The sequence below is a fragment of the Neopsephotus bourkii genome, unplaced genomic scaffold (genome assembly GCF_033783945.1).
Source record: "Neopsephotus bourkii isolate Nb327-2 ecotype Australia unplaced genomic scaffold, CSIRO-AGI_Nbou_v1 NB_168, whole genome shotgun sequence".
Lineage (NCBI taxonomy): Eukaryota > Metazoa > Chordata > Aves > Psittaciformes > Psittacidae > Neopsephotus > Neopsephotus bourkii.
In genome coordinates, this window is record NW_026900684.1 from 5,049,769 (window position 1) to 5,076,414 (window position 26,646).

Here is a 26,646-nt window from a genome sequence, read left to right on the forward strand (position 1 = left end):
CTTGATTTCAATATTTGCTTGTTAAGAAGCCAATCAGTGGGTCTAGCAAAGCCTGACTCAGGACAATATTCTTATATGTAAGATACCTTAAAACCAGACTGAAAGAAACAGAAGAAAAAGGCCTTTACTTCACCAATGGGAATATACCTTTATTAAATGGATAAAGGGCTTTAGCTTCAGTCCAGCTCAGCTGCTCATTTTGATCTAGTAGGAAAAAACAGAAGTGCTTTAGGGAGATAAAAAAACCCCAAATGTAATAACTCTGTAAATAGGTGAAGGGTTTTCTTAAAAATAACTTACTGAAGAGAAACTAGGAAACAGCCTTATGCCACAAGCAACAATTGAGTATCGCCTTTCAAACAGCTTTTGTTTCTTTGAGAATTACAGAAGGGAAAAAACACAAACAGAAAACAAAAAAGAGTGCACAGACTTAAAGCTCAGCCCATGATACATCAATAAAACAGGAACAGCAGCACCTTGGAGAGCAAGTCACCCTTCCAGTAAACCAGGCAGGAAAAAATCATCTTGATCCAGAACTCAATCTGATATCAGAGTATACCAACTTTCACTGTAATTAAGAGTAATCATGTTCCTAGAAAAAGGTTAATCCTGCCCTCCCCTCTACATGCATCTAACAAGATTAGAAGACACATAGGATCATATCTCAGTATAGTAAATAGAGGTAAACAAACTTTACATACACTTCTGTAATCCCAAATTATTTTCATCAACTACAAATTCTAAAAAAAAAAAAAAAAAAAACAGGAAAATAAAAAGTAAGCCTTTATCAAGATATAAATCAATAATTTAGAGGAATTTGGAAGAAACCTCTCCAAACAAGTGAACATGAGAACAAAGTGAAACAAGAGAACAAACAAACAACTGAACCTCTCCAAACAAGTGAATAAATTATCCAACTATAATTTTTGACACTGGAAACTTACAGCCTGATAATGGGTTTGACCCGATACAGAAATTCTTACATTTCTGAATCCTTTTCTAGTGAAGTGCATTGAAGGATTCACTATTTGAGGTTGCCAGTACTCAGTGAAAAAGAATATGCAAATTGCATATGAAGGAACTTTTTAAATTAATAGATCTAATGTGCTATACATTGCTAGCTACAGCATTCACTAGGAAAAGAGAGCGAAAAAAGGTACCAAGCATGAGAGTGTTTCCACTGAAAACACAGATCAGGGAGGAAAAGGTAAGAAACTGAAGTACTGCTTAGTGATGAATTCTGACTTCAAAAACAATGCAATTCAGTAATGAACCACACAGAGCATCAACATATTTAAAGCCTATATTGAACTAACCCTAAAACATATCAGAACATACCAGAGTATATACACTACTCACAAGCAACAAGATATTCTTCCTCAACTTCAAAGCATACAAAATATTTGAGCTACCAAGACTGCAATACCCCCTGACTTAAACACCTGCTTTGCCTTATTGCTTTAAATGTTCCTATCTTCCTTCACATCCTTGTGCCCCCAGAAGCTCACAACAACTGTCACACTGCAAGATCTTTGTGATACATATGAGTTCTGATAGTTTACTTTGAAAGAGTTATGACTATTTTATTCCAATCAGGGTGTGAAATAAACTCTAATGGTAGAGGAGCTGTTTGAAATATTCTGGACAAGAACACAAATACAAAATCCCACCATGAACACTACCACCTACTAGCAAGCCAAAAAGTACCAACAACCAAAAAAAAAACAACCAAACACCACCAAGACTCAGGATGGATATCTTATGGAGGAAGACTTCACCTATAAAGACATTAGCAGCAGACACAAACACGAATATTCAATAAATAAAATTATAAGGGGAAAATGAGTGGAAGTCAGTTTTATATTGAAACCTACAGACTAAAAAAAAAGCCCACGACAGAAATATATGTATAGTATGGCCCTGCATTTCATTCTTTCCATCTCACTGCTCTTTCTTGTTCATCAAAACTCTTTCAAACAGGGCAAAGCTAGTAAGAAAGGAAAGTGCATGAAGTGAACAAAAGTGAGTAAATCCTCTGCCACAAGGAACAAACCAAACCAAAAAAAAACCCAACCAAACAAACAAACAAACAAACCAACCCTAATCACTAAAACAAAGGGCACAAACCACGAGCAGCAAAACCAGAAACCAAACAAAAACACCAACCAGAAACTTCCCTCAAAGGCAGAAAAATCATGTGTACAGCCATTCCACCAAAGTAGGTATAGTCATCAGCTCCTATTTGTTTCAAGTTCTCACCAACTTCCTGTTGACTCATTTAGGAGGAGGAGGAGGAATTAAAAAATACACACAGACAAAAAAATAAATTTAAAAAGTCCACAACACATCACACTGCCTGATGAGAGCTGTAGATACTGTCCTAGATCAGGCTAAACTTTGGGCAAAGAGATGCTTAAAGAACAATACCCATGCACATACTGATTTTTCTAATATCACATATAAAAAGAAACCTGTAACACTGTGATAAGAAAGTGAGTGAGCATGTACACCACCACAGGAAAGTTCTCCATCTCTTACTGGAGAAAAATATAAGGGGTACAGAAGTCAGAATAAAGCAGAGACAGCTGATGCAAGGAAAACAGAAGGAACGCAAAGTATTTATTCAGCCGCACTAACAATTGACAGAAGGTATCTGCAACTACCTTAAAAACCCCTAAGATTTCTACAATGAGAAGAGACATCAGCAGCTAATATTGCATTTCTCTTCCTCAGTATGAGAAATATGCATGACATCAGTTCGGATTTTTCAAGCCATTAGAGTTGGTGCATGCCATGGTCTCAAGTGACTAGCTGGAAAACTCAGCCGAAGGACTGGAAGGACTTTTTAGTGCAATAAACTATCATATTACAAATACGACAAGATGTAAAACAAGAGCTGGAGAGGGAAATCTCCTTATCAATATTCCTGTTTACATGAAACAAAATCCTGTACAAAGTGAGAGTGCTGCATTACATAGTTGAAAGAAGCACCAGCAGTGTAACCAGCATGATATCAAATGAGCAACAGGGCTGCTTTAAGAAACTAGAAGAACACTACATCCCGTAGCTTACACATTGTCAGGCTAACGGGAACTCTGAAGCAGCAGATAAAGCTGATGTATTTGTTGTACACTTTCCAGCATTCAGGCTTTATTTGTCAGGGGTTGATACTCCCCTTGGTGGGTGGAGAAGCTGAGGGACTGGCTGACGTCACCCAAAGAGTGGAGATAAAGTGCAGTGCCCACAGCTGTGGGATGGGTAAAACTTCCTAAGAGGTACACAGAGTCAGCTGCCCTGTCCAGCAGGTGCTCTTCTGACAACACCCTCGTACAGCTCAGCTCCTCATACAGACCTAAGGGAAACAGAGCAGTAACCAAGGCAGAACTGCTCACAATGCCACAAAACGTTATCCTCCAAGGACCAGCACCCTGGGGATTCAGGCTCTCAGGAGGAATAGATTTTAACCAACCCTTGATTATAACCAGGGTATGTACTCTTTCCATTTCCTTTCTATGTATTATATGTATTAATTGTTGCAGATTTTTGCCCTTTGCTTTCTGGAGTTAAGAGATGTAGAGGAAGCTGTGAGTAGACTAGCAAGTAGCTGCTAGTTCTGAGCAAAGCCAGCTGAATGTTAACAGTTCTTACAAGTTTTGTGTGACATTTCTGGGATTGCTTTATTAGTCTAAGACTCTAACTGCATCAAACTCAAAAATTATATTCAAGTGCCTTGGCAGCAGAAAAACTCTGGCACAATTTCCCCAGGCATTCAGATGAGAAAATTAGTTTTGAGCTTACTAAACGCCAGACCCCTATTTTATCATCTTCACGGCTAGCGTCTGTGATCACTGGGGCAGAAGACTGCTTGGCAGCAGCTCCCCATGTCTGGAAGTTTGTGCTTTGCAAATTCTGTGCCAACTTTGTAAGATTAATCCAACTCTCATTTAATTAAATAAAATTCTGATTACTGCCAGCAAAGGCAACAGCACCTGGTTTTACATATGTAGAGGTTTTCACCTCCATGAATGTTAAATCAGTGAATTATTAGAAAGTTATCCAGTTCTGGCTATGAAGGAGAGTTCTTTGGTGTTTCCTGCCATATTTAGAAATAGATAATTTGCCTTACCCTCTAATAAAGGGCATGAATCCAAGCCTTCATTTTTGTATGGATTTTGAGCTATTAATTGAAATTTATTTAAGAAACCAACTACTTGACGAATGGAGCATATAAAAGACTGTCAGCTGCCTGCATCTACACACAGATTTACTCAAAACAAAGCCTATGGACTTTGATAACTTTTGAAAATTGTGTTCAATGCACATCAGACTAGAATTAGCTCTCGTTATATTTTTGCTGCTTTTCAGAACCCCAGAGACACCGAGTGTGTGTTCCCTGAGCCTCCAAACCACCAGTGCCTTTTTTTTTTTTAAGCCCTGTACTATGACTCAATATATACACTATGCCTGGTATTAAATAAACGTCAAGAGCCTTGAAGGATGGATACCACTGGTGATGCCTTGCAGTAAATATGCCTCTAAACAAGAGTCTGTAGAAAGTTTAAGGATCAACTTTTCACATATTATCCTACTAAAACCTACTTTCATTTAACCACTTATTCCAGATTTCTATATGCATCAAACACTCATTTTAAACAGAAGTAAACAAGCATGCTATTATTTTACTGTATGTAGCTTCATGACAAATACTCATAGGACACAAGAAAACTTTTGGAGAAACAGGAGACAAAAGCATTGAAAAAAAAAAAAAAACTCTGGATGTTTTGGGGCCTTCATTGCCTTTTATGGGCTTCCAAAAGAAAAACAGTTTCCATTATCTCTAATGAAAAGTATTTCAGTGGTGTCTGGTTTGTATTTTCTTTGTGTTTAGATTAAGTGCAATGAAGTTTAAAACAGCAATAACAAAGGATGTTTCTATAAATGTAACTTTCTAAAGAATAAATTATTTTGCAATTGACTCATACCTACTAAATGCCTTACAAGACATAAACCACTGGTTTCTAGCATAATGCAGGAATGCTCAAAATCACATTGCAAGTAGAACTGAGAAAGGAAATATATATATAGGGAAAAATTGTATGTTTAAGCTTGCTTAGCTCAAGTTAAAGAATATTAACAGTAGATTTGTTTAACATTTTTGTTGCATCAGCATACAAAAGTCCCTAGCTAAGTATTAATGCAGTACCCCTTAGAAGTAATAAATATTTCACAAGATTCACGTGCCTTTTGGGGGGGCCTAGGTGTTCCTTTCGTAAAAGGTATCACCAAAAGACCATTTACATTTGGCTTACCTGTGCTGGCAAGAAAAAAATTATTAGCCATAAAAAAATAAATAGAAATTATTTTAACACATTTTTAATAAAATAATTGGGCAGGTATTAAGTTTGATTTACCATAGTCCTTGTTGAGCAAGGGAAAGTTTTTACCAGGACTTATCAAGAGAGACAGACAACGTAAGAGATTATCATCCACATGTCTAAAGAACAGATGTCTCAAAAACACATCTGTGATTTCTTCCATTGTTTTGACCATTTCAAGCACATGCAAAAAACACAAATCACGATTCACTGGGAAAGTAGGAAGAATAGGAAGGGACTAAAAATAAACATTCAGATTCTATTAGGGTCAGAAATTAATTAACCAGAAATAATGAAAATGTTTCTTGACATCTGTGGAACTTTACACAGATGCAAAGAAATTACACCAGTGAAACTAATCAAAATCATAGTCGTAATGAAACTGAGTACTTTCAGTTTATTCTGACTAGAAGATACATTTGGGTTAAGCATTTAGAGGAATGCAATCCTAGAACTGAAGTCACTAAATAGCATTACAGGAACTATTGAAACTTGTAGAGGTTGGAGGGAATGGTAAAATATTATCAACTCTAGATTGAAGTTCTGTTTCAATATAAACATTTACAAATCAAAATGCAAATATTTATATCAACTTAATTTTATATTTAGCCACTCTCTCTGCAGACATTCATAACTCCCTTCAGAAAAAACAGAGCCTGGAATATTTATGAAGGTGTGCCACAAGGAGCTGCACCAGTCTATTAACAGATGCAGAGAGGGTTTTTTCAAAGTTTCATAGCAGACATTGCCCTTGTGTGGTTAAATAGTTATCTAATCTCTGACAACATCTGAATGCTCAACACATATCCTTGTATCCATCCAAATCTGAGATACCTGGGATACACGAGCAACAGGCGTGCCATATAGACATGTCCTGAAGAGCAAGACAAAAGTTTTCCCAGAGCACCAGAAGCATCTACCTCATGAAGCCAGGGTGAGCAAGCAATAAACACTACAGTCATAATACAATTCTGGGTTCACAATATACATTTAATGTGTCATTAATAAGTTTCTTAAGAAACTTTTATTACTGAGTTACCCACAACATCAATATTATACCTATGATATGGTATAATCTTGCAATGCACAACCTGGTCCCTTTCTATAAAACATGAGCTGCAGGACTTTTGTCTGCCCCCCCCCTTTCCTGTAAGTAACAGTCAAGATTTCTCCCCTGAAACACTGGGAAGACAGAAGAGCTGGCACCCAGCTATATTCTTCCTACCCCATCCTAGCAGCAGACCTCCAGCTCTTACCATCAGAACCAGGAAGAGCAGACAAGGGAAAGGATTATACGAGGGCAGATAGTTCTGAACCCCAGAAGGCCTGGATAAGTAGAGCTCAGCACCCCCATCAAGGTGTTAAGGCCCAAAAGACCCAGAAGACATGTCCCAGAATCACTTCAGGTAAAGAATAGGAAACACAGACTCATGGCTCTTTGCCTTCTTGCTCCCACCAAAAGATAGTAACTCTATTCCACTACACAGTGTTATCACTGCAGCTGGCGATAATACACTAAGAAGGGATTGTGTATTATTACCAGCAACACAGAGTGCATTAGGCCCCATAAGTGGCACAGATGCAAGAAAATGTACCATGCTAGACAGACATGCTACTTTATAAGGCACAATCATCATCTCAGTACATTGCTGCAGTATGCCACAGATATAGCAGATGAATTGTTGTGACACGTAAAAAGCATAATCTACTGAATAATCTATATAAGTGTTATTCAAGCAAGCTTACTCTTGAGAGGGAACCAAGAATGGCTGGGTTTGCCAATTTTGGGTATTACAGCATCAACAGTCACACTCAAACACTAGGCATTCTGCTGCAGTTTGTCATTCTACACATGTCCACATCATGCTACCCAAAGTCAGGAGCTATTCCAGGTTAAAGAGAGAAGCATGATCATATCTTTCCCTTCCCCCATCTTACTACAATAATGTAAGTACTCTAAGTATAGTTCACTTAATTACAGTAAGTTTTTAAAGTTTCAGAAAAGGATGATTCTGGGGACATCAGACCTAGAATTTACATACAATTCCTCGATTCATACCCAAACAAGTTATTCAGGCACTTTAAGACTTTGCTAAGCATACAAGTCCATTGGTTTGGAAGATGAGGGGATAAAAGCCTCCAGCTGGCCACAAGTATCCACTGGGAAAGTTTGCCTAACTTGGTAACGACTCATGCATTGCAGTTTGTTACAGTGAAATCAAAAGCGAGTTTACATGCTGGAATGCAGAAAAAAGCCCAAACTCTTAGGTTCTTTGAGAATTCAGACCCACCTAACAGAGATGGACACCAAGAAAAAGGAGAGAATGACTATTTGTTTTATTTTGCCACTGTTTCAATACTTTTACAGTGCAACACATATGAAAAAAAAAAATTTCTATCTGGCTTTTATGCTGACAGTACTGTCACCCTCAGAAGCAGCAAGTCTGTCAGATTCACTATAGATGGGTTTCAGAACATACTGGAGGTACACTGGGGAGTTTCCTTTCTTCCTCTGATGGAAAACTGGGAAACACCATAACTGAAGAACATCTCCATAGCATGCTTTCAGCCCTCCAATAACACTTTAATGACTGAGCTAGATAGCACTTGCTTTGGCTTAGCAGTACCCATGGTGAAAAAAACTCTCCAGTAGCTTTTTTACTTTATACATGGCAAAGCAAAGAACTGCTCTTGTAAGACTACATGGACATTTTTGTCCTTCACCCTGGGATTAGTTACTTTTAAATAAGCAGCTAGTGTTACTTTGGATGAATCAGCTTGCCCCTCTGTTCCACTGTTCCAGGAGAGCTGAATTCCAGAAGCCTCTGTGCTACATTCATTAATTTCATGTTGCTGTCTTTGTCATAAAAGGTCACCTAAGATGGCAATACACACCTAAGAGACCTAAATCCCACTCAGAGACCAAAGAACTGCTTAAGTGGTGTGGTAGTATAAAAAGCCACCTGTTTGCAAATAAAGGCCTGCAATCCTAGAACAAGTTTTAGTAGCAGCTAAGATACTAGCCTCTCTACAATAGTTATTTTCAAACAGAATTGTGTTGCATTTATTTGAACTATGATTTAGAAGATTATTAACAAGAACAAAAAACCAAAACCACTAATATTTATCTAATATTTGGACTAATATTTGTCTTTTAATGTGGTAAAACCACAAGTGGCTATATTATCAAGTCAATGGCACATCATGCGCATGAACATTAAGTAGGGCAATTTCCTAACAGTTCTATTCTTTTGCTATCGCCTGGAGTTGCATGGGGAAAATGTAACTATTTTTTTCATCAAGCAAATTACACAGTGGCAATTCAGACAGAGGATTCAAAGTTACAGTAACTACAGAAATAAAAGTGGAAACTATTTAATGCAAAAGTGTAAGAATTTCCATTTAATTTGATGGTATGATAACTAAAGCATTTATATGGTGATCTGACAATAGAACTACAGAGGGTCTGGCAGAAATAAGAACTTACTTTTTTTGTAAGCATTCATACCGTGGTTTACAGGCCCCTTCCCTCTCTCCCCACATAGGGAAGCATGGTGAAGTTTATTTTCCCTATCAGTCTTCAGGTATGCTTAGTGCTCAAGCAATTAATTTCTGCATTCTTTTTCAGATTACACCTGGAAGCAAGGCTTCAGCTGCCAACCTGTGCCCTGGTGATGTTATCATAGCTATTGATGGTCTAGGCACAGAGAACATGACACATAATGATGCCCAGGAAAGAATTAAAGCAGCTGCACATCAGCTTTGTTTGAAAATAGAGAGGTATGTGTACATGTCTACTTACTTCTGAAAGATACTACCTGACCAACTGATTACACAGTACAACTATTGCATAATGGAACTATTTTAAACAGCTTTAAGAATTTCACAAAACCTTTAAAATCACAAGCACCCAGCCCTACCTGACCAACTCTGGATAGGCAAAACTACTTAGAACATGACTTCATGGTCACAAGAAGAATAGCTTCCCTCAGACCACTCACCATGTTTATTGAGCTGTGAACCATACCACCTACTACTGCCTCCATAAGCTCTATGCTTGCTGTCAGTAAACAGCTCTTCGTATTTTGGAGAAACACTAAAACCCTCAACCAACTGCCACTTGTTCAGACACCTCTCTGCCCTAACACTCCCTCAGCCAAAGCTGCTTGTCGTTGCCTCCTGCTCCCAATCACAAACAAAGCTCCTAGTACATCCTCCCATTTAAGGAAAGCAGTATCAGGTCAGACTTTCATAACGGGTAACAAAGGAGGGGTGTTAAAGTCAGCCTCTTTGGTCACAATGTATTTAACCAAATACAGGATTCTCAATGTTAAAAACAAAATGAACCATAAAACCCTCTCTTACCTAAACTGCAGGAGTCCAAAAACTTCTTGTCATTTCATGTCTAGACTCAATGATCTTAAAGGTCTTTTCCAACCTGTTTTCAACTAAAGCCAGCAAGAAAAACAACCTAAATCTTCACATCTCTTAACTGAGTTTGCTCAGACTTCAATCAGAATCACCTAGTGCATATTTTCAGCTGTCTACAATAATGAGGCAGCTCTGACTGACCTGAGGCCCTCAAGGAGGCACAGCACTTTAGTACAGCTGACCACAGTATTCCTTTCCAAATACAAAAGATGTTTTGGAGGTGTTTTTTTGAAAGAAGCATTGTCTAATCACCAAAGCACACAACACAGTTAAAATGTCCTACAGTCAGTTCTAGGTTCTGTTACAGATTGACATATACCATTAGCAATTCTCTTAGGAAACAATTTTCAAAATATGGTAAGAATAATTGTGTCTATGAAGTATGCACATATTTTTAAATGCTAAATATTTGTTATTTTTAACAAACAGTACTAAATTAGTATTCAACATTAATATTACACTAAAGTTGTCCGCCGAGTTTCACTTTGTCAGTGAAACCAGAATTGTAACTGATATTGGCATGCTGTTATCTCTCCCTAAGTGACTGAAAGAATCATCTGTGCAACTTCTATTTACAATTGCACACATAGTTTGCATACCTCCACTGGGGAGCGGGGGAGAACGAGCGAGTGAGCAGCTGTGTGGTACTTAGCTGCCGGCTGGGCTTAAATCATGACAATTGCACTCCTCCTACATCGAAAAGCAGGCTTTGCTTGGATATTGTGGTCATGAAAAAAGGAACTGATGCTGTTCTGGGTTAGAATTATTACTAATATATTCAGTTATTTGTGCAAAATAGTCTGAGGACCCAACATTCATTCTACCAACCATTAGAGAAAACAAAACTCTAGAAATTGTGGTCACCTCATATCAGAAAAGTACTAGTTTTCCTTTCCCTTTGTATAGTAACTACTAACAAACTATTTTCTATTGTTCACGGTATATATTTTTTTATAGTAAATGCACTTTCTATATATTGTTTACTTACACTTCATAGAATCATAGAATAGTTAGGGTTGGAAAGGACCTTAAGATCATCAAGTTCCACCCCCCCTGCCATGGGCAGGCTCACCTTGCTCTAAACCATATCACCCAAGGCCTCGTCCAACCTGGCCTTGAACACTGCCAGGGATGGAGCATTCACAACCTCCCTGGGCAACCTATTCCACTGCCTCACCACCCTAACAGGAAAGAATTTCCTCCTTATATCCAATCTAAACTTCCCCTCTTTAAGTTTTAACCCATTACCCCTTGTCCTATCACTACAGTCCCTAATGAAGAGTCCCTCCCCAGCACCCCTATAGGCCCCCTTCAGATACTGGAAGGCTGCTATGAGGTCTCCACACAGCCTTCTCTTCTGCAGGCTGAACAGTCCCAACTTTCTCAGCTGATCTTCATATGGGAGGTGCTCCAGTCCCCTGATCATTCTCGTGGCCCTCCTCTGGACTTGTTCCAACAGTTCCATGTCCTTCTTATGTTGAGGACACCAGAACTGCACACAGTACTCCAAGTGAGGTCTCAGGAGAGCAGAATAAAGGGGCAGGATCACCTCCTTCGACCTGCTGGTCACACTCCTCTTGATGCAGCCCAGGATACGGTTGGCTTTCTGGGCTGCAAGCACACACTGAAGCCGGCTCATGTTCATTTTCTCATCGACCAGCACCCCCAAGTCCTTCTCTGCAGGGCTGCTCTGAATCTCTTTTCTGCCCAACCTGTAGCTGTGCCTGGGATTGCTCTGACCCAGGTGTAGGACCTTGCACTTGGCATGGTTAAACTTCATGAGGTTGGCATGTCATTGAAGTATTTTTTTGTGTCAAATTAATAAAAATGCATAGAACAAACTCCATATTTTCAAGCTGCATTATATTTTAGAGGGACACATACATCTAACTCTATAGGAATTCAATTTATTTAAAATCTGCCTTCCTTTCTTTCCAGGGCAGGAACCAAATTATGGTCCCCACAAGTTTCAGAAGATGGCAAAGCACATCCCTTCAAGATAAATTTGGAAGCTGAACCACAGGTATGAATTGTTAAAAGTTACCTAACCATTTCCATTGACGTTTTTATACTCTAAATTATCTCCCTTGTGTTCATTAAAATGATCTGATCAGCACTTCATCCATTATCTGCCTGTTTAAGCTAATATGAACCATCTCAATTCCAATATATATGAACATCATTTTAAGTGACTGGATGTTTTGGAGGTTTTTTGTCAGTTATAACTGAAACCGAACATCAAGAAGTTACAACACATTCTCATTAGAAATGTACATATCACCACTGTTAAGAAAAATATCCTTTTATTCTAATACAGTTTAAGTTGCTGTAACTTTTTTAGCGATTCTTCATCATATAAGGAAGTTCTTCAATAAGGGATAAATGTCAAGGAGCAAAGCAATACACTCATTACATCACACAAGTCATGTTGATGTAACAGTCAGAGAGATCCATTAATGCTGGTCTGTTCTACACATTTTTATACTACGCCACACAACTGCAAGTTACAAATTTGTACAAACCCCATCCACTGGTCAATAAGGAAACCCTTTACTACTTCTGACCAGCAAAGTCACGATCTCTGTATACAACCAAAGCAAATCCAACAAATCGAAATCCAACTTTCTTCAAACTCACAGCCAGTCCTTTGGGCAAAGCTATGAGCAGAAGACTCTGTATTGTTAAGAGTTAATTTGCTAGCTGCTGTCTACAACTAGTGCTTTATTCCTCTGTCATTCCTCTTTAACCTACATGAACATTTGCTGTTCTCTCAAGAGGGGGAAGGGAAGAGAATTCTGCTAATCCTGGAAGGCCAGGATCAAAGCAAGTATGTCAAAGTATTTATTCTATGCTATCCTAGGAAAAAATGTAAGTGCAGATTCCATTTCAAGAAATCCTATGCAATAAATGCTTCCACAAATTCTGTTTTCAGAGGTACTCCAAACACAAATAGAGCATTTCAGTGTTCCAGTTCTCTCCATTCCAGTCTAAAAATTTGCATTAAGTGATACAACAAACTTCATCAGAAATAACGTATTTTCAGCAGTATGAGATAGTATAGTGAAGAAACAAAGCTATTTTAATAACATGTTTTCATGGAATAGAGAGGATACACATAAACAAAATCACAACTGAACAAAATCACTAAAAAAGCTATAGAGAAAACCATGTAGGCACGTATAATGTGTAATCCCTTTGCATGAAGGCTGCATTCCTAAAAAGGATAGTTACTTGGAAGTAAATCACAAGGTTTCGCTAAGTGGTATTTGGCAGACTATTGAAAAGCAGTCTCCATTGAGCAATCAGAAAAACTCTTCCCAAGACTAAATAGAAAACTTGTTCATGTTAGTGTATCTCTTCTTTCCTACTAGGAAAGTCAGGAGTACTGAATATAAATAGTAGGTCCCAGAAAAGTAGCAATGCTTGTAAACAAACAAGCTTTCTATTTGCAGGCTAACAAAGGATAGTTATAAATGAAAACAAAGCTTATTAAATTGCTCAGCAATTTGGCTACATTTGGCAAAAAAATCTTACATTAGCTTTCATGAACGAAAACTGTTCACAGAGGCTTGGAGATGGTTATGTGAAAACTGATAAGCAACTAAATACTGTGCCTGCTTGCAGCTATGGAACAAGGAACCTTTACCCTGTAGCAAACTTTGGCATTAGGTTGAGCATCTCCAAAGAGTCATTTAGTGCTACAGGCAGTTGTCATAGCACAATGAAAGCTCTCACTACTTTTTCCTTTGAGAAGAGGAAACTGAACCAACAATTCTAGTAAACAACTTAGAGCAGTAAGTGGCTGAGAGCTGCTCTTGAAAGCTCTCAGTCATTTCCACATAAAAACAGCCACCTGATTTCAGTAGTCAGGAGCAACCTATAGTGTGATGGGTAACAGGAAATAATAGACTACCTGAAGTATTACTGGTACAATCAGATTTTATTTTGTATTAAAGCAATTTAGAACATAAGGTTCTCAAAGCATACAATTACAAGGAGAAGATAAAACAATCAAAATGGGAAACTAAATCTCTAAAATTACTTTCTGCTGCATTGTTGATGTAAAATGATACTATGACCTGTAATTTTTTCTCTGTTACAATTCCTTTAACTTCATCTAAAATGAATTTGTTTCCATCACCAAAATTTCTTGAATTGTTTTTATTTGGGCTTTTCTTCTCTGCTTCTTTCTTTGCCTTTGAACATTTTGTTCAGTGTGACTAGGCTTTTGGCCATGAAAGATATTATACATTCCTGGAAGATATAAAGATACTATATACATAAATAAGTAAAAAACATCTATAAAAAAGCCCCAACCCACTTTTCTAAAGAGTAAGTTAGTTTATAGTCTATCACTTAATTCACTTGTATAAGACCTACCCTGTCTTCCACAATAGCATTGAGAGATAAAGATTTTAGTCACACGATACCTTTGTAACAGGTAATGTAAACATTTGTTAACTATCTTAGCAATTATCCCCAAGGAATGCCATCATACGCTCTGTGTTGGATGCATTTCTACAGACTTTGGGGCTACATTCATTCTATTCCTGATACCTATATCAGTGCAAAATGTAGTTAGCTCTGCAAAAAGGACATCAGTCAGGTGGAAAAAATTTACAAAATGCAGTACTGTTATTCTCAGACATTCCTGATTAGGAATTCCAACAACCTTCAGTTCTCATTTAGCTTTTGATCTGAAGGAGGACTTTTCCCAGATTCAATGAGATCCAATAAACACAAGAGCTGGACTATTTTTACTGCTGTGTGTTCTGTCACTGACATTTTATATGAATAGATGAGTTTAAAAAAAAAAAAAAACAAACAGAATTTAAGTCTAACTAATTTCAAATACTTGTTTCACAACTGTTACATTGTAAACATGCTATTACTTCTGTGCTGTTCATTTGTTAAAAAGAAATAAAAAAGACAAAATTACAATGTTCACAGTTGCTTTTGTTTGTTTTGCATCATACATGGATTTAAATCAATTTAAAATACTCTGACATTAATATCTTTCATTAAGTAAATGTGATCCTAAACACTAGTAGATTATTTCCATTTACTAATACATTTTGTTAACTGCAACCCAGTTCTATCAGACAGAAACAAGGAATTGCAAGTAAAATCTTTGTGCTCATTTATTTAATTGCTGCTTTCAGTATCCTCTTACAGTGCAATGCTGCTAAACATTTTCATTTAATAAAACTGCTTTTTACTGTTTGCATTTTCTGGTTGCACGTTCTATATATCCATGACTTTTCTTTCGGTCTGTTCCTAAAAGTATTTCTGAAACCATTGTTTTAATTGAAAACAAAGGGTCAATTCGCATTCAGATTTTCATGATTCACCAAAACTGAGCAGATATTGTCTGAGAAAGGAAATAATGCTCTGAGGAATGAATAAAATTCTACAGATGTCAAAAATATGTCCATGCTAATCTGATCTGCTCTTATGAACTTTATTTATTATGTGGATTTGAATATTCAAATATCTGTTTTGTTTTTTGGTAATAGGTTGCATTTGTTCTAACTGGAAATTTTTCTAGCAATCCTAAAAGCCAAGGTAATCTAAAAAAGATATTTCTGCATCATAAAAACACTGGAGGAAATTATCTGGACCAACAAAACTGTATTTCAGAAATAAGCATAGGCAGAATGATTTCAAATTTAGCCATTTCTGGGGTTTACTTATTTATGATGATTTCATATTGTCTGTAACTTACAGCATCACAATTTTGATGCATGCATATGCTTCAAAGTATGGGATGATTTCAGAAGAATGTCCTCGATCTGATGTACAATCAAGACTATTTCAGTTAAAAGAAATATTTAAAATTCTGCTTTTTCTAGGCAAGACATTTACAATAAAATCTTCATACTTTTGCAAGTCCCTCCATTAGTACATAACAAAAATGCAGATGCCAGATACTAGCACTGAACTGAAGCAATTAACCTAACTATACATGAAACATTTCTAAAATAAGAACATAAACAGTGCAAAATCTAGACACCAATACAACAGGTTTCTCTATAATATTCATCCCTCTCATTTCTTTTTAAAGTTGCACACTAATTACAAATGTGGAACACCTTCTGTTTGCCCTGAGCCAAGAAAAGAACAGTTTCTGAATGTGTATGGCTTAAGCAGCATATAGAAAATTCATGGAAAAATATAGTGTGCTTGCATCAGTTAAAAAAATAACAAAGTTAAAAAAATAAAAAATGCAGAGATTAACAATACTGATGTTGTCAGTTTTACTCATTTCTAGCTTTGGTGTGCATTGTAGCTTTGTGTATTTTGTCTGCCCATCATGTACAGGAATTCAAGCCTATTGGTACAGCTCACAACAGAAGGGCCCAGCCTTTTGTTGCAGCAGCAAATATTGATGACAAAAGACAGGTAGTGAGCTCCTCCTATAATTCTCCAATTGGGCTGTATTCATCTGGAAATATTCAAGATGCGCTTCATGGACAACTGAGGGGTCTCATTCCTAACTCATCACAAAAGTGAGTACTGGTATCAACTTATAAAACATGGTCATTTGTGGTATTGTGGTATATCACTGTCTGTTCTGTTTTCAATTAAAAAGTCCAGCTCTTGCTGTTTTTTCCAATAATCAGGTTTTTATTGATTATCCCCCAAAAATGGTGATGAATGAATCAATTTTTTCCAACACGGTAAACTACCCCTTCAGCTCTGTAGTAGCAATCCTGCAGGTAGCCAAAATTTGCCCTCTGTGTCGAGCTGCAACGGTACCTACCACCCTTCTCTCTTATAACTGCACTTTGAATGTTTCTGAACACTAATGTGATTGCATTTTGAGTACCAGGAATGCACAAACTGAACACAATTACTTCATGGTTACAATTTTAAAACTTTGTTAGCTACTTTTTAAACCAGATATGTGCATTTGTAGGCCAAAGAAGTTATTTTAACCCTTTTTTCTTTACAGGATATGAACTACTTTGAACACAGGCATAATATTCGGCCCAAACCTTTCATAGTCTCAGGCCGAAGCAGGTTATAAACTCTGAGTGCTGTGCTGTATTTGGATGCATGGTGTTATTTTTTCTAATAGATACTCACCATTCACATGAATAAAGCATACTGATGCGTTTGAAATTTACTTATAGTACTATATAGCCCAACACTGAAATGAAGGGCAAAAAAACACCCAACAACAAAAACAACCCTGAAATGGCTGACTTACAGAAATCAGACTTTAAATTCAAAATGCTATTTCCAAAAGAAAGCAGGTCACACTCCAGTTTTCATTATATTGGTGAGAAAGAGTCTGAACTAACTGTATTCTTGAACCTGATTCAGTTTACAGTGTAACACCAGCAATTGTATACTTACAAATCTGTGGCACTCTGAAATTCTCCTGTCCAAATGCAAATATATGTAATTTGTTAACTTGCTAAATAAAAGATGGCTAATTACATAAGGTATCGTATAGGCCATTCAGAGATTTGAAGTTTGCTTTTCAGCAGATCTCTATTCAGAAGGCAACCTAACACAGAGCTAAAACAGAAATACCTGATGCCACAGATATGTCAAGCTTTAAACTGAAAAAAGGCTTATGTATTTATATCCATCATTTTAGTGTAAGATCTCTCTATTATAACTGGGGATTAAGTGCCTCACTATTATTTACATTATTATATACAAAAAGGGGGAAAAAAAGCAAACTCTGTGGCTAAAAATGCAGGGAAACTCAAAATCACCCAAGTGATGCAACACATTGTGATGCTACCTTTTATCCTTTCTAGCAGTAGCATTTTTTACCAGTGGACTTAGTGATCTCCATTCCACTCTGACAGTTAAAACAGTCTGCCTTAATTAAAGACTGACAAACTAGACCAGAAAAACAGGATGATACTTGCTTCCTGTGTTTTGTGAGATGAATTACATTCTTCAATCACCTGAGTGATAAAAAGGAGACTGTAGAAGATGGATAGTGCCCCATCCTTCTAGGAACAGGAACTATCAATGTAGAACACCGCTGCAGTGGAGAAAAGGTGCCTGTCTCTCCTTGCAACCTGACACTGAACAGGATAAATGACTAAAACAGTCCTTAGCAAATATGCACAGCCTCTAAATGTAGGCAGCGCTTCCACAGTGTAGATGTACTGTAACAGCTGACTGTTGGACCACCAGGTACCATTTACAGGTACCTAACTGGATTTATGGAGATTCAAATGAGTATATGAAGTACCTTATTTCCTAGTTCAGAAACCTCAATTAGACACTATTTTCCATGAAAATACTGAAGTAAATGGCCACTTGCCAGCACGTTATATGGGGAAAAACCCTGCAAAAAAAAAATTAACCTGACAGGGATGCAAGAAGTTTCATAACTTTAGCTGGGCAATGTCCGTCAGGTGTCCTCACACCAGAGAAGTCTGTACTTACAGACTGAATCTCTGACAAAGGGTATCATTTCTATGAAATCTTGGTTGTCACATTGTTTATCTGCTGCTTTTTCACCAGTCTGGCTTGATACATCCCCTGCTAAACACAGCAAAACCCAAACCACCACCTTGACTGTAAATATCCCTTTAGGACAGACAGCTGAGGCTAAATAGGACTTTGACTAAAAGAAGACTTGATTTTGGAATGTGGGTTTGAGCTAACAGATTGGACATTGGTCATAATTTTGGACTTTACTCTGGCAAAACTAACTGGAAATTATATTTAATCTATATTTTCTTTATACTTATAGTTTATTCTAACATTACTTCAGCTGCTCACATCAACAGTTGTGCTTTTTCTAGCCTTTTCCTGTTACTTTTCATTTACTAACACTATCAACACTGACAAAACTTACTCTTCTGCAGGATTTAAAGGTGGTTTTGATTCTTCTAAAAGAAAAAAACATAAATTTATAAGTTTGCCTCTGTGTGAAATTTTTGGTTGGCTCATGCTAGGCAATGATGTAGAACTGTACTTTTGCTTTAAAGCTTGCTTGCCATTTCTGGAATTAGCTTTCTTTTGATATGTCTTTGATGGTAAAGTGTGTATTTCTCTCTGTATTTCTGAGAAAGTGGTCCTACACAAATTCCCCTCTGAATCAAATGGAAAATTCTGGGTCATGTTCTCCACCTGAGAGTAGCTACTGGGCGGACGACTACTATCAGAATATTCTCCCAGCTTTACACTGAATCATTCAGCTTGGAAAGAGATAACCACAACACTGATAAGCAAATTGAGGAAAGAAATTAAGCATTTAGCATCTCATAGCTCTAAATACTACCTAAATGGTAACCAGTGACTGTGGAAAGCCTGGGTTATGTGCTTTTACACAGCAACAGCAAAGAAGTATCCCATAACAAAGAAAGCTTCTGGAGTGCTATGGAGGAAAGACTGAAGTGTTCAGAACAGTGCCACTGAAAAAAACTTTGGGCTTAATGTTCACATTCTTTTACTAATCCTTTTCCAGATATGTCAAATTGGCGTACAGTAAGTTTACCTCAGTAAGATCAAGCAGCACTAATATTTCTAAAAAACTGTACATCTTCTTTATTATATATAAATTATATGTAAGATTTACTTCAAAAGCACACCCATTGTTCTTGTGAAGGACCACTTTATGTTCTACTGGAAACACTGTAACTCAGAAATGCAAAAGTAAGCCTGGCTGGTTTAGTATCCTTTCTTCTTTGAAACATCCAACAAATACAAAAAAAATATTAAATATATCATTAAACTATTTTAAAAATATTAGTAAATATCTTATTATAGGGTTTAAGGAAATAAAGGAAATTACATAGTCATTATTTTACACTATTTTATAGTAGTCTCTTCAACTGTGGACTGTGATGGTTGTGAGGTACAGGACTGGAATGATATGGCTGGGATTCCAGTACTGAAGGAATGAATTCTGTCACTGACATGGACAACCTTTGTATACTACCCTTTTGTAGATATTAGGAATTACTCACCTAGAATGAAGAACTTTAGGGAGGTTTAATTAATCCTCATTAAAAATGTAAATTAATCTAGCATAAAAAATGTAAAGTAATATTATGTACTGAATTATTCAATCTATCAAAGAATTTTTACTACCTTTAAAGAAAATACATGCCAGAATTTTAAGTACTGCTTTATAACTGGCATTGATACTTTTTACAGGAAAATACTTTTCAATGAATACACATACTTTTGGTTTTCTCTACTTTCTATACTTCTGCTTTTCTGTATCTGTTCTATTTACGCTTTTCACTCCTCTGAACATCACTGTATTCCTGTGCTTTTGTTTTTATTCTCTATAATCCGATGCTCATTGCACACCCTTCTGTAACGTGGCTATTAACACAGTGGATGCAGCACTCCTTCCGGGATTGACTGTGGCAGTGGACGCAGCACTCCCTCTTCAATTAGCACGGTTAGCTCTATCTGCCCCACTGAGCTGAAAGCAGTGTCTAAGATGGCCCCTAACATTCCACTGGAAATGGAACTTCCTGGTGTCAAGATTGTACATGCTCAGTTTAACACACCTATGCAGTTGTACTCAGACGACAATATCATGGAAACACTGCAAGGCCAAGTTTCTACAGCTCTGGGGGAAAACCCTGTAATAAGGTAATTAGAGAAGTATCTTTAATATTTATGAAAATACAAATATAGAATATACAAAAAATCATGATTTTTCTATGAAAATGGTTAAAAGGGTTAGGACATTAAGTCATTTAAAGCCATTCAATATTTTCATGAAAGTATTAGTAATCTACAATTTTTAACTCAAAGTATTAAAGGAGCCTTTCAGAATTTACAAATAAATATTTAATAGGAAATAATCTTCTATTTGTAGCTAATAAGTAAAACCTGACAATGTCACCTGGACTATTTGCTGACTGACCACTCCAAATCAAGATTCTGATTCCCTCCCAAATTCAAAACTGTTTATTAAAGTTATCATAATTATTTCATAACCATTCAATAACTTGTTCTTATTAATAAACTATTGTTATTAACTCAGATTTATTTCAGCTGTTGAAATTTAGGTTATGACGCTTGGGATATCTTGCAGATGTTTATATTGATCTAGGCAGCTCACATTCAGCAGAACTCATTCAGTATAACTAGCTCTTGTCCAAATAGCCCGAATTGACTATATAGTACTACTAATCTAACTCCGGCTTATGAATTTTATCCACTACTGTGACTAAAATCAGGTAGGAACCTTATGTACCTGGGGTACCATGATTATTATAGAAGAAGTTTTAAAGCATTATTCATTTGTTTCAAGGGACAATTCATCATACACGCTGCTTTATTTTTACTTTTGCATAATAGTAACTTATTTTTCTGTTTTACAATAGTACTTCAGTTTAAAAATTCATAATATGTATAGTCTAAACTAAAGCTAATTACTAATATTTTAAGTAAGCAACAATCACTGGCACCAATGAGCCTTCTTTAGCACCTTGCAGAACTGGGCTGTTACTAACCACAAATATCACGTTTATATAGAAGTATTTAAGTTCAGTTTGAGAACTGACCTTCTACACAGGTTTGAAATGTCTCTTTTGTTGTGGGATTGGTTGTCACTATGTATGCATTCATAAATATTATCTTGCACCTTTCTGTCTTGCTTTTCGCCTTCTATATGTAACTGTACTATCATTTGTTTAATGTTTAGAAATACTTTAGTAAAAGAGGAGAGGCTCAAGGGTTTAACTAGCCACTGGTGAGAACTTCAGAAATTAAGCTCCTTCTATTCATTAAAAGCTTGTGACACTTCACCAGCTTAAAGACTGGTCAGAGAAATCTATGGATTGATGAAGATGCAAACAATTAACATAAGCAACACTGCCCAACTGCTGCTGCTCTTACTGGGCCATTTGAGAGCTTAGACGCTGCCCTGGGAAACAAAACAAACCATATTAAGCAAAACCCAGTCTACTTCATTGTGGAATTAAATGCTTATTTCCAGTGGAAATTTACCTAAGGTTTAACAGACTGTAGGAGGCTAGTTGTAACAGGAAATTTAAGCTGGACATTTATAGATAGAGCAGTGAGGTAACAGACTTCACTGCATTAAATTTGGACCTTTCCGATTAGTTCCAGTAGCAGTTTAAAATTTACAAATGCCGTATATTCAGCCTAATTTCTGCCATTGCATACAGTAATTTACTCTTCCCCTCAACTACTTAGGATATTAGTTAGCATGATCAATTTAAAACAATCAGCACAGTTTAAAACACCATGAAATATTCTCAGTAAAATCTTTGGGTTATGGGTAATTGTAAATTCAACCATGAACCATTGTTTGGACAATAATTTACTTTATATTTTCATCCTAATATTGTCATTACAAAAAGTAAGCCATGTCCAATTCTATTTAAGAAATAGATTTTTCCATTCATCAGTGTTCACCTTACATGCTTCCTACTGTGTAATACCTCTCACTTTTTTTGTCATCTCCAGAAATTAAATAAGTAACAATTATCTCAGCCAAATAACCACTATATTAACCAGTGATCGAGCCAATGTAGAAAAGGAAGAACACTTTCACATCATGATACCCTCCCAAAAGATTTGTTTGCTTAGGTTTTGGCTGACCTTATATAAAGATATGAGCTGTGATTTTAACAAAATTCTTAAGGCCAGCTGCTGTGAAAATGTAACTTCTGGATACCATACCAAAGAGCACCTGGTAATACAGCAGACCATTACAGGAATGCAACTGCTTTGAGGTTAAACACAGGCACCAGCCTATTTACAAATGCTGCTGTAACCAGAACAGTGATTATGGAAATATTTTCATTAGTTTGGAGATTTATTTTTATAACAATTGCACAGAATTTTATTATTTTTTTCTCTAGCACTTTTTAGATCAAGAGGAGGCTATATAAAGAACTGCTACCTGGAAGAAAGACTCACTCAGTAGTTGTAGAAATACTTCGTCTTTATGTTTGTTTCCTGAATCATATTCTATGCCTGGTAGAACTACTGCTTTAAGGCTATGTTTGCTAAGCTGCTTTATCTGCTCTTCCTCTTTCCGATACAGTGACCTACCTCCCAACTCCGTGCCTCAGTCTGACGTGTACAGGATGCTGCATGCCAACCAGGAGGAGCCCAGTCAACCTCGCCAGTCTGGCTCCTTTAAGGTGCTCCAGAATTTAGTCTCCGAGGAAGGTGATTTGTAATGACATATTCTATCTGTTCAAAGCATTTTTAAAATGTCTGTGGGAAAGGGGAATCTGAGAGGAAAATCTGAGAGCTCAGAGCTGTAAGAATTTCTGAAAGCCCCAGTCATTTTGAATCCTATAGATAGCACACCAGCCTCCTAACTTTTTCCCCATTTGCTTGTATAGCTAGCAATCTCCCGCATGAATAAAATGGTGATGTTAATCACATTTTTCATAATCTCTTAATGTACAAAGTTGGCTTTTACTGAATGATGAAAGTAGCATATGCTCATGACACTAAGGAGGAAAATACTCGTTTCCACATCCAGGAAAAGAGAAATTTAAACCAACTCTTAAAATAAGCTTCACCCATCCCCTCTTCATTCTAAATAAAAATGCAGCAGCACAGTATAATTTACAGTCATATTTTCTTCAAATAAATCTTTAAAATAACATTACTAAAGGCTGCACGTTTGTTATATTAATAATAAAAAGATAAAAATATTAATAATAAAAATAATGAGATAACATACAACCAAAATTAATTTAAAAGGCAAATATTTAAAATTTCCATTTTCCTATCTCAGTACAGAGAAAAGTACATCTAACTACATATATCACTGTGGGATTTTGCTTGGTATTTTGTTGTAGTTTGCTGTAATTTTGTACATATCATGTCACTAATCATTCTGAATTTCTTGTATGGTTAGTTATATAAATAAGAAGCTTTCTAGTAGTACTTGACTGTGTTACGTTGCTATGTTAAAGCCAAATCCTCCTCCCTCTCCAGCTATAACCAAGACCTACTATCAAAGAATTAGTTGGTGTCAATGAGACAGAGAGCACTGTATATATAATCATTCTTGTACTTGGTTTTGGGGTACAGCTACACAATACTTTTCCCAGTTCCAAAGAGGTAGAATCTTGCTCACTAAATTTGCATAGAGAAACTTCATTGTTTGCTGCTGTAACTGAAAATCTGTAAATGTAGCCAGAAAGGTATTTACAGGAAAAGTATTTAACTGCATCAGATGTTTCCGTATTAGCCTGTACATAATGATTGTTTTGGTTTTCAGATGGACGCCCTGTGGGTACAAGAAGTGTGAAAGCACCTGTAACAAAGATACCCACTGCCATGCCTGGTGCCCAGAAAGTGCCGCTCTGTGACAAGTGTGGGAGTGGGATTCTGTAAGTTGTTTCTTTTTAGTTTTAGAAAACTCTAGTTCAGACACATGTCCTCAAACACCACTGCAGACTACAGGAATCTTTTCCAAGTGATCATCTTAGTCTCTGCCTACACTAGTAGAAAAATGATTTTAGAGAACAGAGATATACAAATATATTGTTCCAAATTCCAAATTATTAAGCTGTACCTTAGAACACAGTCACTGAGGAAATGTGGATTTTAAACTCATGTAGTTACCATTTTGACATGTTAGACTGTACTTTCTGCGTTGTAACCAAACTAACATGTTTCTTCAAACTCTAGTTTTCCAATGAACTATTGAACTATGCCATCACCTCTATGGCATTATATGTCACTTACTCAAATTCAGCTTCCAACCTTAAATTATATAGTAGTTAGGAAAACCATTAGATGAACAATCTAAAAGTCTTAAGATCAATACCTAGAGCTCACTTTGTGTCATACTGTAGTTTCTTCTCATTTAAAATTCACATGAATTAATTTGGTTTTTATTTTCATTGTTTCCATACAGAGGAACAGTGGTGAAGGCACGTGACAAATACCGGCACCCAGAATGTTTTGTGTGCTCTGACTGCAATCTCAACCTGAAACAAAAAGGCTACTTCTTTGTGGAGGGCCAACTATACTGTGAAGCTCATGCACGAGCTCGCATGAGGCCACCAGAGGGATATGAAGCAGTCACTGTTTACCCCAAATGCTAGTCTTACATTAACACACAAAGATATGCATGCACACAAAAAGACATTAACAGCTTAGAACTGCAGTACCAGTGTCAGGACTTCTGTCTGATTCCAAAGTAGCAGCTTTTAAACCTCTCTTGTGGGATTCTGAGGCAGATAGAAGTCCCTGTCATCCAAGAGTAGCATATTATACCAGTAAAATTCTGCTAAAATATTGTCTCTGAAGTTACCAATATAACTCAGTGAAGTATAAACTGAAACAGCTGCACTGGAATAAAAACAGTGAAACAGCTGAGGTATTACATGATTACATATACAAAGTGCTGTAATCAAGACATTATTTTCAACATAAATCAAGTAAATGTGCAAACACCAAAGCCATCAAAGTGTTACAGGCTGGGCCTTAAGAAATGTAGAAATTTGACAGATCATTAGAAAAGCAGCTATTTTACATGGATAGTACAAAAACAGTTGTTCCTATCTGCTCCTACCATCTATCATTCAACTACCATTAATGTATGCCAAAACCAGATTTTTGCTTTTTTTGCTTTGAATTGGAGTTATATTGACTTAATTTTCTGATGCAGCAACTGAGATACGGAAATATCAAGTCATACTATACAATGGCTAGTATAATAAAGACTGTTTAGTGAGAAGCAAAACAGAAGTTCTATGTTGTTTTAATGATTTGCAATGACATCAGCTTTCACATCACTCAGCATAAAACTGCTGAGGCATGCACACGCATTTTTGGAAAAAAACCCACACTCTAATAGGAACTGACTGAAAATTAAGCATGAAAGTAAATTTTTAAACCTTTCTGCACAAAATGGCATCGCAGTTTTTTGCATCTCCGTCTTTCAATTTCCATAATAGAAACAATGAGGAATATAGTCATATTATTGCTGCTAAATTAAAACTTGGACAACTTCAAAACCAGAAGTGAATTAAAATATACAGAGAAAAGATCTTTTCTAAAAAGCCTGGTGAAAGCCTAAGGGGGAAAAAGAAAAGGCTGAAAGAATGCAGTTTTAAAATCAATTTCTGAAACTTTTAAAGGGCTGCATTGCTTTTAGGTAGGTACTGGCTACACGTACACACCTGACTGACAAACCAAACCTTAGCATTTTCAGAAAGTATCACCACAATTTGTAGCTGATTTATTGGGGTATTTTGAACCCATTTTAAAGTAGAAGAATCTACACCATTTTCTATCAAGTCTACAAGACCAGTAAAAATCAACAGTGGCAAGCAATCTTACAGACTTCCTATTCTAGGAAGTTTAGATGCGGGAAGAATATGGAATTAAAATAAGAAGCGGTACACGCTGTAAATTAATTTTCAAAATTCATGTGGGTCCCAAAGCTTGCAGTACAATGTCCACATATTCAAAGACTGACTTTTCGAAACATCTCAAAGCATTACTTAAGAATTGAAATGTTTTAAAGATGTGTGTGCCACTGCATTTATAATTTATGTCTGCATATCAAAAGCAGACATAAAAAAAAAGGGTGTTGCACCCTTCTAAAGGTTAGTTCCTGAATTATCTGGGGGCACAAAACATAATTCTGCTCCTCATGCACCATGGGGGCTACGTCTAGCATTTATATTTTTCCACTGATAAAGCCCATAAAATGAATCTGAAAATACTTTTGAAAGGGAGAGTGCACATTATGTCTACTTTAACAAACCTAAAATGTAATAGGTGTTTTAAAATACTTGCTTGATGTTCATTTCTTCATGGAGTAACTGAAGGTAAAAATAAATCTACTACATATGCTAAAGTCTCTGTATTTCTTTTCAACTGGTACGAA

General features: G+C 36.6%; 1 protein-coding gene and 1 long non-coding RNA gene across 4 annotated transcripts in view; one reads left to right on the forward strand and one right to left on the reverse strand.

Annotated features, from left to right (window-relative positions):
- The window catches only part of LOC133222169 (uncharacterized), a 55,542-nt gene that overhangs the window by 19,808 nt on the left and 9,088 nt on the right, over positions 1–26,646 (reverse strand). The gene's annotated exons all lie outside the window — the stretch shown is intronic.
- PDLIM3 (PDZ and LIM domain 3) lies at positions 3,213–26,616 on the forward strand. 3 transcript variants are annotated; one of them, XM_061371611.1, is made up of 8 exons: positions 3,229–3,486; positions 9,004–9,155; positions 11,745–11,829; positions 16,762–16,829; positions 20,130–20,393; positions 22,825–22,952; positions 24,022–24,133; positions 24,664–26,616. In XM_061371611.1, exons 1-8 carry the CDS (start codon positions 3,394–3,396, stop codon positions 24,851–24,853), a joined length of 1,092 nt encoding a protein of 363 aa, XP_061227595.1. In that variant the 5' UTR covers positions 3,229–3,393; the 3' UTR covers positions 24,854–26,616. The 3 variants fall into 3 exon arrangements, with proteins under 3 accessions (XP_061227603.1, XP_061227595.1, XP_061227612.1); XM_061371619.1 differs by lacking the exons at positions 16,762–16,829; positions 20,130–20,393 and adding an exon at positions 16,128–16,315 and having other exon boundaries at positions 3,213–3,486; XM_061371628.1 differs by lacking the exon at positions 20,130–20,393.

Coding starts and splice junctions, on each gene's coding strand:
- PDLIM3 (XM_061371611.1), top strand. CDS start 3,394: ATGCCACAAAACGTTATCCTCCAAGGACCAGCACCCTGGGGATTCAGG. Junction 20,394..22,824: donor GGGGAAAACCCTGTAATAAG/GTAATTAGAGAA, acceptor TTTCCGATACAG/TGACCTACCTCCCAACTCCG. Junction 24,134..24,663: donor AAGTGTGGGAGTGGGATTCT/GTAAGTTGTTTC, acceptor GTTTCCATACAG/AGGAACAGTGGTGAAGGCAC.